Raw genomic sequence first — 13,868 nt, forward strand, 5'->3', positions numbered from 1 at the left:
CACTTCTTATCTAAAGCCAAACTTCCCCAATATGACTATATGTTTATCTTCTGTTCTGGACGGGTTGAACAGTGCCATGTACAATGGCATCTAATCATATGGTCCTTTTATTAGAAATTTTATTCTTATGATGAAAATGCCATTAAAAGTATGATATTTATGACTACAATATCAGTCATAATATTGAACACTGCATTTTTAAAAAATGTTTTAGAAAAAAAAAGTTTTAGGGCTCATTTGAAAATTTCGACTACATCATAAACAAAGATATACTAGGAAGCTGCCATAGAGATAATGGAGAAAATTCATTTTGATAAGCAAGGTATCTCAGGATTTTAGGGCAGAATCTATTACTTAAAACAATTTAAAATTGAAAATTTGGTTCTGAAATATCTATCACTCCCCAATAAATAATACTGGCTTCCCCATAAAGACAGGAATGTGAACTAGATCTCTGATTTCACTGGTATCTGAAATTTAACATGAATCTGTTAGTCAATATCAGCCTTTTCTCTACAACTTATATACAGTCTTGAAGAGTTAGAGTGCTTCCTAGTACACTGAGAGGTTAATTGATTTGTTCAGGGTTACACAGCCAATTAGTCTGTCAAAGGCAGGATTTGAACCCAGGTCTTTCTGGCTTTAAGACCAGTGTTCCATCTGTTATATCATGCACTGTTCCCTTTAAAAAGGCAAGAATAAAACTAATGTAGAGCAATTATAACTGCCAGCAAATGTAACTTCCCACTCTTATAATTTACCATTTTAAGGGAATACATAGAAATATATTTTTTAAAATCTCTATCATTTGAAACCAACGTTTATTGTATTTGACCTGAATTATGTTCCTTTTAGTCTTGTCCTCACTGCCATGATTGCAGTCATTATGTATATTGTGCCTTTGGTTCTGCTCTCCTCATTCTTCATCAGGAGCTAATTTAGCAGCATATAAATAATTTTCTTAATTAACAAGAGAATTCTAGAAAATATGGAAATAGTTTTTACTAAAAGCTGAAATCAAGCAGTCACAGGGCTACTTTGCTGCATTTTTCCAATGCTTTGATATCCCAGGATTTTGAATAGGATCTGATTTCCCCATACACACCCTCTTTCCTTTCTAAATCATGAAAAAGGGCTTGCTGCTGGTTAAGTAAAATGAAAAGCAATTAAAATAGGGACTCAATGGAAAGATTATTCAGGTGATACTTCCTTGATATGATTAGATAAGTTTTATAAATGTGCTTCTCTCTTTGGTCTGTGACCTTGTCTCTTATTTTAAAATGTAAATAATTTAAATTGCCAAATTAATCATAACTCACTTTTATCAGGGGTGTGGTGGGAAAAACAGTGGCTTGTCTTGTCTAGGTCCAAATTTCAGTCATGCCATTTACTGCCTGTGTGATCTTAATTGGTTCACATGAACTTTCTGATTTCGTTTCCTCTTCTGTTATATGAAAGATTTTGATCAGTTGAAATTCTAAATCCATGATGCAGCATATTAGTTTATCAAATATTTTCCACATTTCTGTTAAGGCAAATTCTGGGGGTATCATCAGCCCCTTTCATAGATATGAAAACTAAAGCTAAAAAAAAAGGTTAAGTGGCTTGGTCAGAGCCACAGAGCTGGTAGGTAGCAAGTACCAGAGGGGAGATCTGCCCCCACTTCTCCTGTCATGAGCATAATGCTCTCTTTCTACTACATCATGGAATTTACATTTTAAGCATTTCAAAGTCTATATACTGGATGCTTTTGGTTGCATCTTTACTGCAATATTATGGAGCAGACCAGATCATGTCTCTGTGTCGTTTTGCAACTTTCAGATGTATGAAAGTTTGGAGGAGAGAGCATTGGGTTTAGAGGAAGGAAATGGATTCTGCTTCCAATGCTACAATGACTGGTAAAGTGATTTTTAGACAAGCCACTTACTTTTTCCCTCTGGAAAACACGAGGATTTGCATAGGCGATGTCTAAATTCTTTTCTTCTAGCTTTGCCATTTTCTAGCAAATTTTATGGATAGGCTACTGTTCCCCAATTTTCTTTTGTGACCTTCCAGGGTCCAGAGAAAACGTTGATTTGTCTAATTACCGAGTCTACCTAGCTTCAGCGAAAAGCATGTGGCTCAAATAGAGTAGACCTAACGTTTTCCCTGAACATGACTACAGTAAGAGGTGACTATGATGCTCATAGACTTCCTCACCCCCCCCCCAACCCCCTAAAGGTCATATGTGCACTAGCCTCGGTTGTTTTGTTTCTTGTTTATTCCTACTGTAACATCTTTGGCAGAGTCTAGTCTCCAGTGTGTGTGTGGGCTCACCCCTCACACTGGAAACAACTCTGTGGCACTTGTTTAGTTTCAGCTGGTTTTCAGATGACTTTGACCTGATTCCTTCTGGTTTGGCCTGACTGTGGCTTTCTGGAGGCTCTCTTCCAACTCCCACCCCCAACCCTGGAGGTGACCAATGAATCTTGGTTGAGGCTCCTCATCAGTCTTCTTTTCCTCTCCATTTCTTCAGATAAAATGCTCGTGAATAATGAAGGCATCCATCCTTAAAGATAAAGCCCAGGCTAACAACGTTAGTGATAATGCTCTTAAGGAGTTTTTGATTTCCCATCCTTGACCTGAACCAGCTGCTGCCTAGAGTGCCCCTCCTTCAGATCTCTATTCCTTTTCTTGTCTCCAGGGATCTCAGCTCCTGGCCAAGCTTAATCCCTTAGCTACCAGGCAAGCTAGAGCAAAGCTGAATTATTTAAATAAGATTGGGCTTCCCCACCTGCATTATCTAGTGTGATTTCCTAGTTAAGATGTCCTGAATTCACCTATATGAAGCTTTGCATCATTCATATGAAGTTAAACTATATTTAGTGACTGATCTATTACAGAGAATTTTAAAGGAAGGATTTCAACATCTGTCCCTCAAAAGCATATTAGAACAGAGAATAAAAGGTTCCTATATCACACAGTCCCTATGACCACAAACACATCTTTTTTGTTATGTTCATTACAGGTGTTTTTTTTTACTTGTCTCCCCCCCCCTTTTTTTTTTAATTTTAAACATTATTTTATTTGGTCATTTCCAAACATTATTCACTGGAAACAAAGATAATTTTCTTTTCCTCCCCGCCCCCCCCCCCCTTTCCCTCTTCCATAGCTGATGCATGATTCCACTGGTTATCACATGTGTTCTTGACTTGAACCCATTTCCCTGTTGTTGGTATTTGCATTAGAGTGTTCATTTAGAGTCTACATCCCCAATCATATCCCTTGACACCTGTAGTCAAGCAGTTGCTTTTCATCGGTGTTTTTACTCCCACAGTTTATCCTCTGCTTGTGGATAGTATTTTTTAGATCCCTGCAGATTGTTCAGGGAGATTGCATTGACACTAATGGAGAAGTCCATCACCTTCGATTGTACCACAATGTATCAATCTCTGTGTACAATGTTTTCCTGGTTCTATTCCTCTCACTCTACATCACTTCCTGGAGGTTGTTCCAGTCTCCATGGAATTCCTCTACTTTATTATTCCTTTTAGCACAATAGTATTCCATCACCAACATACACCACAATTTGTTCAGCCATTCCCCAATTGAAGGGCATCCCCTCGTTTTCCAATTTTTTGCCACCACAAAGAGTGCAGCTATGAATATTCTTGTACAAGTCTTTTTCCTTATTATCTCTTTGGGGTACAAACCCAGCAGAGCTATAGCTGGATCAAAGGGCAGACAGTCTTTTTATCACCCTTTGGGCATAGTTCCAAATTGCCCTCCAGAATGGCTGGATCAATTCACAACTCCACCAGTAATGCATTAATGTACCCACTTTGCCGCATCCCCTCCAGCATTCATTACTTTCCATAGCTGTTATGTTAGCCAATCTGCTAGGTGTGAGGTGATACTTCAGAGTTGTTTTGATTTGCATCTCTCTGATTATAAGAGATGTAGAGCACTTTTTCATGTGCTTATTAATAGTTTTGATTTCTTTGGCTGAGAACTGCCTGTTCATGTCTCTTGCCCATTTATCAATTGGAGAATGGCTTGATTTTTTGTACAATTGATTTAGTTCTTTGTAATTACAGGTGTTTTTAAAAACACAATTAACCATATTATGAAATGGTAATGATTTAATGGCATGAAGTAGCTATTTCTAGATTTCTTGCATATTTACTAATTTTATATAAGATGAAGTATGTATCCTTTTAACTATATAAAAAAGATTGGATTTCCAAAACTATTAAATGAAAATTATAAGGGGAATATATTTCTAAGGCACCACCTTGACTCTGCCCTATAAGGAGAATATGTTATTCTGATTGCTAGCTGAGTGAACCAGAAAGATTTGTACACTGTGGTTTCTTAGGCTTGGTTTAAAAGTTATCCCATCAAGCAAAGATAAATGTATAAACTGACATTCAGAAATTTTAATTCAATTTTAAGATGTTTTGTTAAGTGCTCTCTAAATGTAATGCCAACCTGTGGCAAGTGCTGGGAATGCAAAATGAAAAATTATTTCTGTCCTCTAGGAACTTAGATTTTACTTATGGGATACATTTAAGATCAGTCAGGTAGTTTAGTTGATAGAATGTCTGGTCTGAAGCCAAGAAGACTCTTCTTCCTGAGTTCAAATCTAGACTCAGTCATTTACTCTCTATGTGACACTGGGCAAGTCATTTAACCCTGTTTGCCTCAGTTTCCTCATCTATAAAATGAACTGGAGAAGGAAATGGTAAACCATTCCAGTAATTTCACCTAGAAACTCCAAATGGGGTCCTGAAGAATCAGATACAACTGAAATCAATTGAACAATAACAACAAAAAGGGGATACATTTAACATATGCAAATATAACAATGCAAATTTCAAGGAGAGAGGAATTATAAGGCTGGGAAAAGGCATTCAATAGGAGGAAGTAGCTGAGTTGAGCCCTGGAGCAAGTTAACTTGGTCATACCTGTGATTAGGAACTTATTTTGGTAGTTATACGGAAACGGAACTGGAGAAGGAATCTAGGTATATGAATGACTTGGATAAACCAATGAATATTTTTGAATGTCTAAGCAAGTGAAAGAGCACATTTGAAATGGTTGTATGAGGGCAGCTAGGAGGCTCAATGGATGGAGAGCCAGGTCTTGGGTTCAAATGTGACCTCAGACACTTCCCAGCTGTGTGACCCTGGGCAAGTCCATTCCGTAGCTCTTATTGCTCTTCTGTTTTGGAACTAAAACATAGTATTAATTCTAAGATGGAAGGTAAGGGTTAAAAAAAAAAAAGAAATTATATCATGGTGCTGTCAAAAGAAGCCTGGATTTGGAATCAGTGAGACAAGTTCTCCTCCCAGCACTACCACTTACTGCTTATATAATTCTGAGTAAGTCATTTAACTAAACTTTCTGGAGATGTTTTTCTCAACTGTACAATGAAAGGGTTGGGCCAGATGACCTCTAAGTTCTCATCTACCTATAAGTCTATACTTCTATAACCTGGTTATTTTATGGTTACTGGAGAGCAAACTGTCAAGAGTCAGAAAAAAATAGCTATTAACCAAGATCCTAGAAAGTACATCTCTCTTAATAAATTGACTTTTGATAAATAGTCTAATTTTATACTCAATATTATAACGTCACTTATAATATTGCAGCTAAAAGGCGTTATTGTGTAGAAAGTGGAGTGTCTGCCTGTTTAGTTGTTAGAAATTTCTCCTCATTCCACTGGCTGAGATTCTGTGGGCTAGGCACTCATCTCTGTGAATCTCTCTGACCTTTACTTTTCTCATTAAAAAAAAAAAAATTAAGAACATGTACCCAGAGCTCTTCACTGAGATGCTTGAAGAAACTGAATGGTGTTTTGAATGCCAGAGGGTTTTATTGGCATGCTAAGCCTGTGAAAGGCACCATCACAAAGCCCAAGGGTTACCCACAGTGTTGCACTTTATTAACAATGCTTTCCTGAACAGCTTGCTGGAGACCCTTGACACTTTGGCCTCTGGGAAGCATACTATTTGAAACCCAAATGAGTGTTTCTGCCACTCTAGAGAAGGTGAAATAATTGCTGATATATTCAAAATATTAATGGTTTTTGTTTTTACAACATATTCATTTAAAAATTTCATTTTCTTCTGAATTTAATGCATACCAATTAAAAAAGAATATTTCTATATACCAAATAGAATAGGAACATAGGATAAGAGGTAAAACTGTATCTATGTACAATTGCCTTTTTATTTTTAATATATATTTATATAATAAATTTAGTATATTTCAAATATGTACTGTTTATATTTCCTTTTGAACTTCCTTCTGTTCTCTTGTGCATTTGAAAAAGGCTTCGATGACACTCTTTTCTTTTTCTTCTCTTTTGGGGTAACATTATTACTAGCTCCCCATCCCCACCAATCCATTTCTTTATTAAAAAACAAAACATTATCCTTGTAGTAAATAATAGTTAAGCAAGACAAACCTGCGCATTTGCCAACATCATATTCCTTTCTGAATGTCTTCCTTCTGCCCCACCCTCAAGTCTTTTCTTATAACAGTGATTAAAAAAGAAGAGAAAAAAATCTGCAAAATAATCAACACATCCACCCTAACAGTGTAGTCATTATTCTAAACCTGTATTCCCCTGCTTCTGCAATCAAGGTAGTATGTTTCCTTAAATCTTCTCTAGAGATGTTTGATCATTAAAATTATACATTCAGTTTTATTTTAATGCCCTATCCTTTATGTTGATTTAGTGTTTGTATTTATTGCTTTGAGTTGACAGAACCAACAGTGACAAGAATAGAAGCTTAAGTTGATCAGATGTCAGGGGCAAGGGTTGATTGGTGGACAATACCTTAACACCCAAGGGTCAGGGGTGTTCAGTAGACTTTCAGGAAAGTATTGTTAATAAAATGCATCTCTCTGAGTAATCCCTGGGCTTTGTGCTTCTTTAGGACAATCTAAATTCTCCACTGATATCCTTCTTGTCATGAAATCAAAGAAAGACTGTATATATTATGTAGGGTAGATATCCTAATAGTTTCATGAACTATAGATTTGTAATTTCATGTTTCATAGAAAAATAAATTTGTTTGATCTGAAAAGACTTTCTGAAATCCACTACTCTTAAAAGTCTGTTATTGTAGTCATTCTACACATAGTGTTCCTATACTTATCCTTTCTAATTTCAGTTAAAATGACAATATTCTGATAGATAAGAAATTTACTGACATGGATATTTGTTCTACCTATTGTAGGTCACAATATATCTTCTCAAACTATGTTATTTTTGTCTGGATTGTTACTGAAGTCCTCCAGGGAAAATAACAATATCTGATTTTTATATAGAACGTTACCTTTTCAGGGTCTCAGTTTCTTCATCTGTAAAACCTGAAGATTGGACCAGCTGACCCTTAAGGTTAAAGTTTGAAAAAATGATTTGTCCTGGGATAGAATGAACCCTCAAGAAATTATTTTACTCAACTGGGGACAGCTTAATATATTCTCTTTTCTTATTCAGTGGTCCTAAGATGAGGACCTCATATATAAGTATTTCATTTACATGGAAGAATTTATTGACCCTTGAATAATGGTAGGAGTGAGCAGCCTCCTCTTTGAGGTAATGAACTTGCATTCCTTTCCATTCAATAAAACATGGAGTGACCTGAGCCATGAGGTATCCTTAGCTGATTAAGTGCCCACTGGGTCCTTATCAGAGAAAATAGATAACCTGGTAATGAAAAGATATGAAATCATTGGGAGCCAGCTAAATGATCAAATGTCGAAAGAGCGGTAGAGCTGCTTTCACATTACTGTTATCTCAGATAATGTGTCTGGTTACAGTGTTTTGTCATGTTTATCAAAACCAGATGCTATTAGATTTATTTTTAAACTTCTTACACTTCCATGATATAAAATATAGACATACCTTTTCTTTTCTTAAATTGTGCTCAGGTGATTTCTGATCCAGGAACACAATTATGATCATAAATTGGACCATAGATTTAGAGTTACTAATCTCTAAGGCCCTATTCCAAACCCATTATCCTATTGTATCCTATCCAATGGTTGTTTTTTTTTTAATGAGGGTAGAGATAGGCCTGTGATTTCATTGATGTGGAAAACTTCTATAGAAACTCCCTCCTTTGAAGTAAATAGCCAGATCCTCTATAATTTACAGTTTTAGAATGTTGCCTATATGTCCTGAAAGGTAAAATGACTTATTTGTGTTCTCCCATCAATCAGAGGCAGGACTCGACCTAGTTCTTCCTCACTCTAAGACAACCTGCTATCCACTTTCCCAAACTGACTTGCTCTTCATTTATCCTTTAACATTCTTTTTGATCCTTAAAAAATGTATCAGGGCATTATGAGAATAAGTGTAGAATACTGAAAGAATGTTCTAAATTTACTGGTGACTATATTGGAGATGTGAATTAGGCACTGTGTCAATAGTCAATGAAATATCCCTTCCTTCTCTTAACTTTTGGGGTCAAGGTACAAGAAAGATATGAACTGGCTATGTACTTGGGCAGAACAAAGTGTTTGGTTAGGTGGTAGTTGGTTGGAACCTTCATATTTTTGTTGTCCTAGAATGTAAGATTCTTGAAGGCAGTAGCTGTGTTTTTCACCTTCTTACTCTTCCCCTCCTCCTTCCCTTCTTCCTCCTTCTTGCTTCTCCTTCTTGCTTCTCCTTCCCCTTCTCCTTCCCCTTCTCCTTCCCCTTCTCCTTCTCCTTCTCCTTCTCCTTCTCCTTCTCCTTCTCCTTCTCCTTCTCCTCCTCCTCCTCCTCCTCCTCCTTTCCCTTCCCCTTCCCCTTCCCCTTCCCCTTCTTCTTCTTCTTCTTCTTCTTCTTCTTCTTCTTCTTCTTCTTCTTCTTCTTCTTCTTCTTCTTCTTCTTCTTCTTCTTCTTCTTCTTCTTCTTCTTCTTCTTCTTCTTCTTCTTCTTCTTCTTCTTCTTCTTCTTCTTCTTCTTCTTCTTCTTCTTCTTCTTCTTCTTCTTCTTCTTCTTCTTCTTCTTCTTCTTCTTCTTCTTCTTCTTCTTCTTCTTCTTCTTCTTCTTCTTCTTCTTCTTCTTCTTCTTCTTCTTCTTCTTCTTCTTCTTCTTCTTCTTCTTCTTCTTCTTCTTCTTCTTCTTCTTCTTCTTCTTCTTCTTCTTCTTCTTCTTCTTCTTCTCCTCCTCCTCCTCCTCCTCCTCCTCCTCCTCCTCCTCCTCCTCCTCCTCCTCCTCCTTCTCCTTTCCTTCCTCCTTCTCCTCTTTTCCTCTTCTCTTCCTTAGTACCAAGACACTTAATTTTATTTAATGGAATAGAACTATTTCATTTTATTAAGAACACAGTATTTAACTAATGATACTCTTCTCTAAATTATAATGATAATCACAGAACTATCTGACTTTGTGAAACTATTAAGCTTTCAAACTTCTTACTTATTATTGCTGCTAATCCTCTTCCTTCTCCCAGATGTTTTTTGGGGGGAGGGATGGGCTAATATTAATTTCAGTAGGTTAGTTCATTCCTTTCAGTTAGTCATAATATTAAATAAAGAGAACTTTCCATTCCCAAAGGTTCTAGATGAATGTAGAAGTTACTGGAAAATTTCATTCTATCCCACACAGCTGCTGAACAACAATGCCAGTGGACACATGAACTTGGCAGGCAGGATCAGTGTTATAGTGGTTTTCTGGAAGGATAGAATTGTATAACTGTGAGAAAAAGAAAAACTGCCTAGCTTTGAATTGCAACAAACTGTGGCAACAACAGTCTAAGCTACAAAGTAAAGGATAATTTTCCTTTGTTTGAAGTGCAACACCTCTGCTGTTACTCCCCCAACTTGTGGGCATGAATACTTGCAAGCTGGGTACCCAAAGGTGTGATTAATACCTCTTTTATCTCTGTGCATGTTACTCTCCATATTCTACCATTGCCAATTCTCCTTTGGTGTGCTTCCCAATAACAATCAACCAATAGACTCAATCAGCTTTTAGCAAAGATATTTACTAAAATGAAATAAGAATAATTGGTTCAAAATATTCCCCTTCAAAATTTGTGACTCACTCTCTCCCAAATATACACATAGCATCCATGGGAAGAATGATTTCACATGTAGAGTATAATACTTTGAGTAGACATGTAGGGACCACGTATAACAAAAAAGGGATGATTCAATAAATACTTTGAACCTGCTTTCATCTCAGTTGTCCTTGGACTGAGCTGATTATCTAGGCTTTGAGGATCAAATATTTCCTTGAGTCCAAATGTGGCACATTTCAGTTTTGAAGCTGCCACCTTCCTCCAATGACTTTATTTATTTACTAGGTGTATTTCAATTCGCAGTGTAGACCATTCCTTTGCTATCAGCCACTATTGTCACTCTGAGAATACCTCAGTTGCCTTCTTGAAGACTTTCCAGTACTTTTGGATCTTTCAGAACTCAAACTATTTCATATCCTAGAAGCATGCACGCACACACACATGTATACATACAGAAAGAGACATTAGATACATGTGTTTTCTTTAGCTATGCCTGGAATACTCTCCTTCCTCACCTCTGACTACTGACCTTCCTAGTTTTCCTTAAGTACCAACCCAAAACTTATCTTACGTGAAATCTTCCACAACCATCCTTAATTCCAGTGCCCTTCCTCTTTTAATTATTTCCTATTTATCCTATATATGGCTTTGATTGCTCTATTGGCATATTGTTTCATTTAAGATCAGGAAAGAATAAATACAAAGAGACAGAAGCTGGAATGGCTGGATAGGGGAATGGGGTCACCTTCCTCTCACCCCTTACTTTATATAGGCACAAATCAGTCTTGCTTTAATGATGTACCCAGAAGGTGAGAGGCAGAGGTATATGTTGCACTTCTTGTATATATCCACTGAAATTCCGGCTTAGCAAGAGGGGCCATGTTGCATACTAAATAGAGTCAGCCTTGGAGCCATGGAAACCTAGATTTAAGAGGTTCCTTTAGCACATACTGGCTATATGATCCTGGTCAAATTACTTAACTTCTCACAACTCTAGAGAGCTCACAAAGAATAGAAATTTCAGATGAGATACTAACTTGTTTTAGTGGAAGGAATTTCTCATCAGAGCATTTGCTATACCAGTGAAATCATAGAGCTTATTCCTATCTATCTGGCCAATTATAGAAGTCTTCATTTTCCCAAGGGGCTTACTATTTTTAAGTCATACGTAGGTTCTTATAAGTACCACAAGGTGAATGGAATAGGACCAGGCAGGGGATAATGGCACATGCATTTTAAAGGGTTGGTTACCAGATATTCTTTCCAGTCACCCTTATGAACATGGGAAGAGTATTGGCTCTAGAGTCAGTGAATAGATTTGATATTATGAGCTAAAGTGTTATAGCTTTGTCTTGGGGTGCTGTTGGGGGTAACAGAAATAAAGATTTTTTTGACACTTTTCCCCTTTTCTATAGGTCAATTTGGGTCATCGGTTGCCTCTTATTTTCATTTCTTGCGGTGGATGTATGGAGTGAATATGGTCCTCTTTGTCCTGACATTTAGCCTTATTATGTTACCGGAGGTGAGAATATGATTGGTACTCTGGAAATCATATTTAAGAAGGTTTTTAATTAGATCAATAAATCTCAAAAGTAATTGTTTTGTTTATCTCTTAGGGAAAATGAGATGAGTGGAAGGTTATATAGGGTAGGTATGTAGGGTAGGTATGCTACCCTCATGGGGAGTTGCTAATACTTTTGGGCCTTTGGACAAGTTTGCCTCAAACATCTGCTCAATAGTAACCTCAAGGCTCTACATACCTGACTTTTTGAAAGGAAGAGTGGCTTATTATATTACTTGTTTTTCCTAGAGAAAAATCATCCAGGCAATCAGACACACAAAAAGTAGGGGTGGGAGGAAGCCACATATTTAAACTGAGCACAAATTTAGGGGCAAGGTGGGAAAGGAGGCATACTAGGGAGGAAGGTGGATAGCAGGGTTGATTTGAGGAGGGAGGCAGGGCAAGGTCAGAGTACGACACAAAATGCAGTGTCTTCATAAAACTTACAGGACTATTTGTCTAATGATTATCCAAGGATGCACAATTCACTTTACCAGAGAAGAAAAGTGCCTCTTTGTATATAATAATTCATAGAACACTTTGTTTGGTATAAAAAATTTCCTTAACTTAAACTGATAAATATTTATTAAGTGCCTCTGGTCTGTAAGAAATTTACTATATCTCAAAGTGATGGAACTTTTCACACTCCACTTCCCATAGCCAGGGCTCACTCTCCAGTTGCTTGGGTAAAAATGTCTCACATTTTTATAATAGCTTTAACTTTATAGAACACTTTCATGCTCATGAACCAATTTGATCCTCATTATAAACCTCAAAAGTAAGGTAGGTATAATCTCCATTTGACAAATGAGGAAACTAAGATACTGGGAGGATAATGGATTTGACCTCAAAGAACTTAATTTGGTCTAGTGAGAAAGCTATTGCTATAATCTAGGCAGCTGAGTGACAGAAGCCTAGGTATAGGAGAGATCCTGACAAAATGCTGGATAAGTGTGGTGAGTGCAAGTGAGGAAGCTGAAAACCTGTGAAATCAGGAGAATGGTGGTACCTTCACAAATAAGAAATTTTCGAAAGAGTTATAGAGCATAGGATCATAAATTTAGAGCTGAAAATAACCTTAGAGATCATTGAGTCCAACCACCTCGTTTTACAGATAAGGAAATTGGATCCCAGAGAGGAACCAACTCAAGCACTATGGGTGGGGGCATAATTAATGAATTCTGTTTTAGTCATGTTGAGCTTGAGATAGCTATAGAACATCTAGTTTGAAATGGATATGTAGGATTTTATCTTAGAAGAGAAGCTAGGGTTGGATATATGCCTGGGAATCATCTTTACAGAAAATTTAACAACTCTTGGGAGCTGGTGATAGAATATAGAGTGGAGAGAAGAGAAGAGAGACCAGGGTAAAGTTTTTGGAGCTATCCTTACTTTTGAGGAATGAGACCAATGAAGATACAACAAAGATGACTATGAAAGAATGGTCAAACAGATTAGGAGGAGAACCAAGAGAGAGCAGTGTCATGAAAACCCAATGAGGAGAGAATATCCAGAAGGCCAAGTTGATCAGTAGTGTCAAATGTTATGGAGAGGTCAAGAAGAATGAGGATTTAGAAAATTGCCATTAAATTAGGCGAATTTGACAAATCTGCAGACAGCAGATTCATTTGAATGAGGAGGTCAGAAGTCAGATCGCATACAGTTTTGGAGACAGTGAGAAGAAAAGAAATGCAAGTAATCAGTATGCAGATGACCTTTCCAAGGATTTTAGAGAAGGGAAAGAGAAATATAAACTGATAGCTAGCTCATGAAAGAATGAAATTTGTAGTGGACCAATCAGTACAATTTTGTTATTTCTTCGAGTTCCATTCAGCAACATTTGAACAGGAGCAAAGGCAGGCAGATGAAAGCCATAATTCAGATTTGGAGTTTCCTATTTTCAACAATAGGAAAGAAGCAAATAAGGAAGGAAGGAAGGGAAAAAGGAAGGGAAGAGAGATTTTTAAAGTTTCAGTTATGAGCCAAGCATTGAGTTAAGCATTTTACAAATAATATCTCATTTGATTCTCATGACAACTCTGTCAGATAGGTGCTATTATTACCCTATTTTTTAGTTGAAGAAACTAAGGCAAACAGGTTAAGTGAATTGCCCAGAGTCATGGCTAGTGGGGGTCTGAGGCCATATTTGAGCTAGCTGCTTGTATATCATCTTTGATAGGATTAGGGTGCAGGGGATGAGAATAGTTCAACTGGATTAAGAAAGGGATGAATGTAGGAAGATAGGAGAATAATGTCAGTGCAGTGGTCATGATCTGAGAAAATGCTGAGAGTTTTAAGAGACT

General features: G+C 37.0%; 1 protein-coding gene across 1 annotated transcript in view; it reads left to right on the forward strand.

Moving 5' to 3' along the window:
* Window positions 1–13,868, forward strand: part of TMC1 (transmembrane channel like 1) — a 209,765-nt gene that overhangs the window by 121,057 nt on the left and 74,840 nt on the right. Inside the window, exon 7 of the mRNA XM_056806326.1 lies at window positions 11,420–11,526. Within this exon, the coding sequence (XP_056662304.1) occupies window positions 11,420–11,526 (107 nt within the window). The remainder of the gene's footprint in view (window positions 1–11,419; window positions 11,527–13,868) is intronic.

Source organism: Monodelphis domestica, chromosome 7 (assembly GCF_027887165.1).
Source record: "Monodelphis domestica isolate mMonDom1 chromosome 7, mMonDom1.pri, whole genome shotgun sequence".
NCBI classification, from domain to species: Eukaryota; Metazoa; Chordata; class Mammalia; order Didelphimorphia; family Didelphidae; genus Monodelphis; species Monodelphis domestica.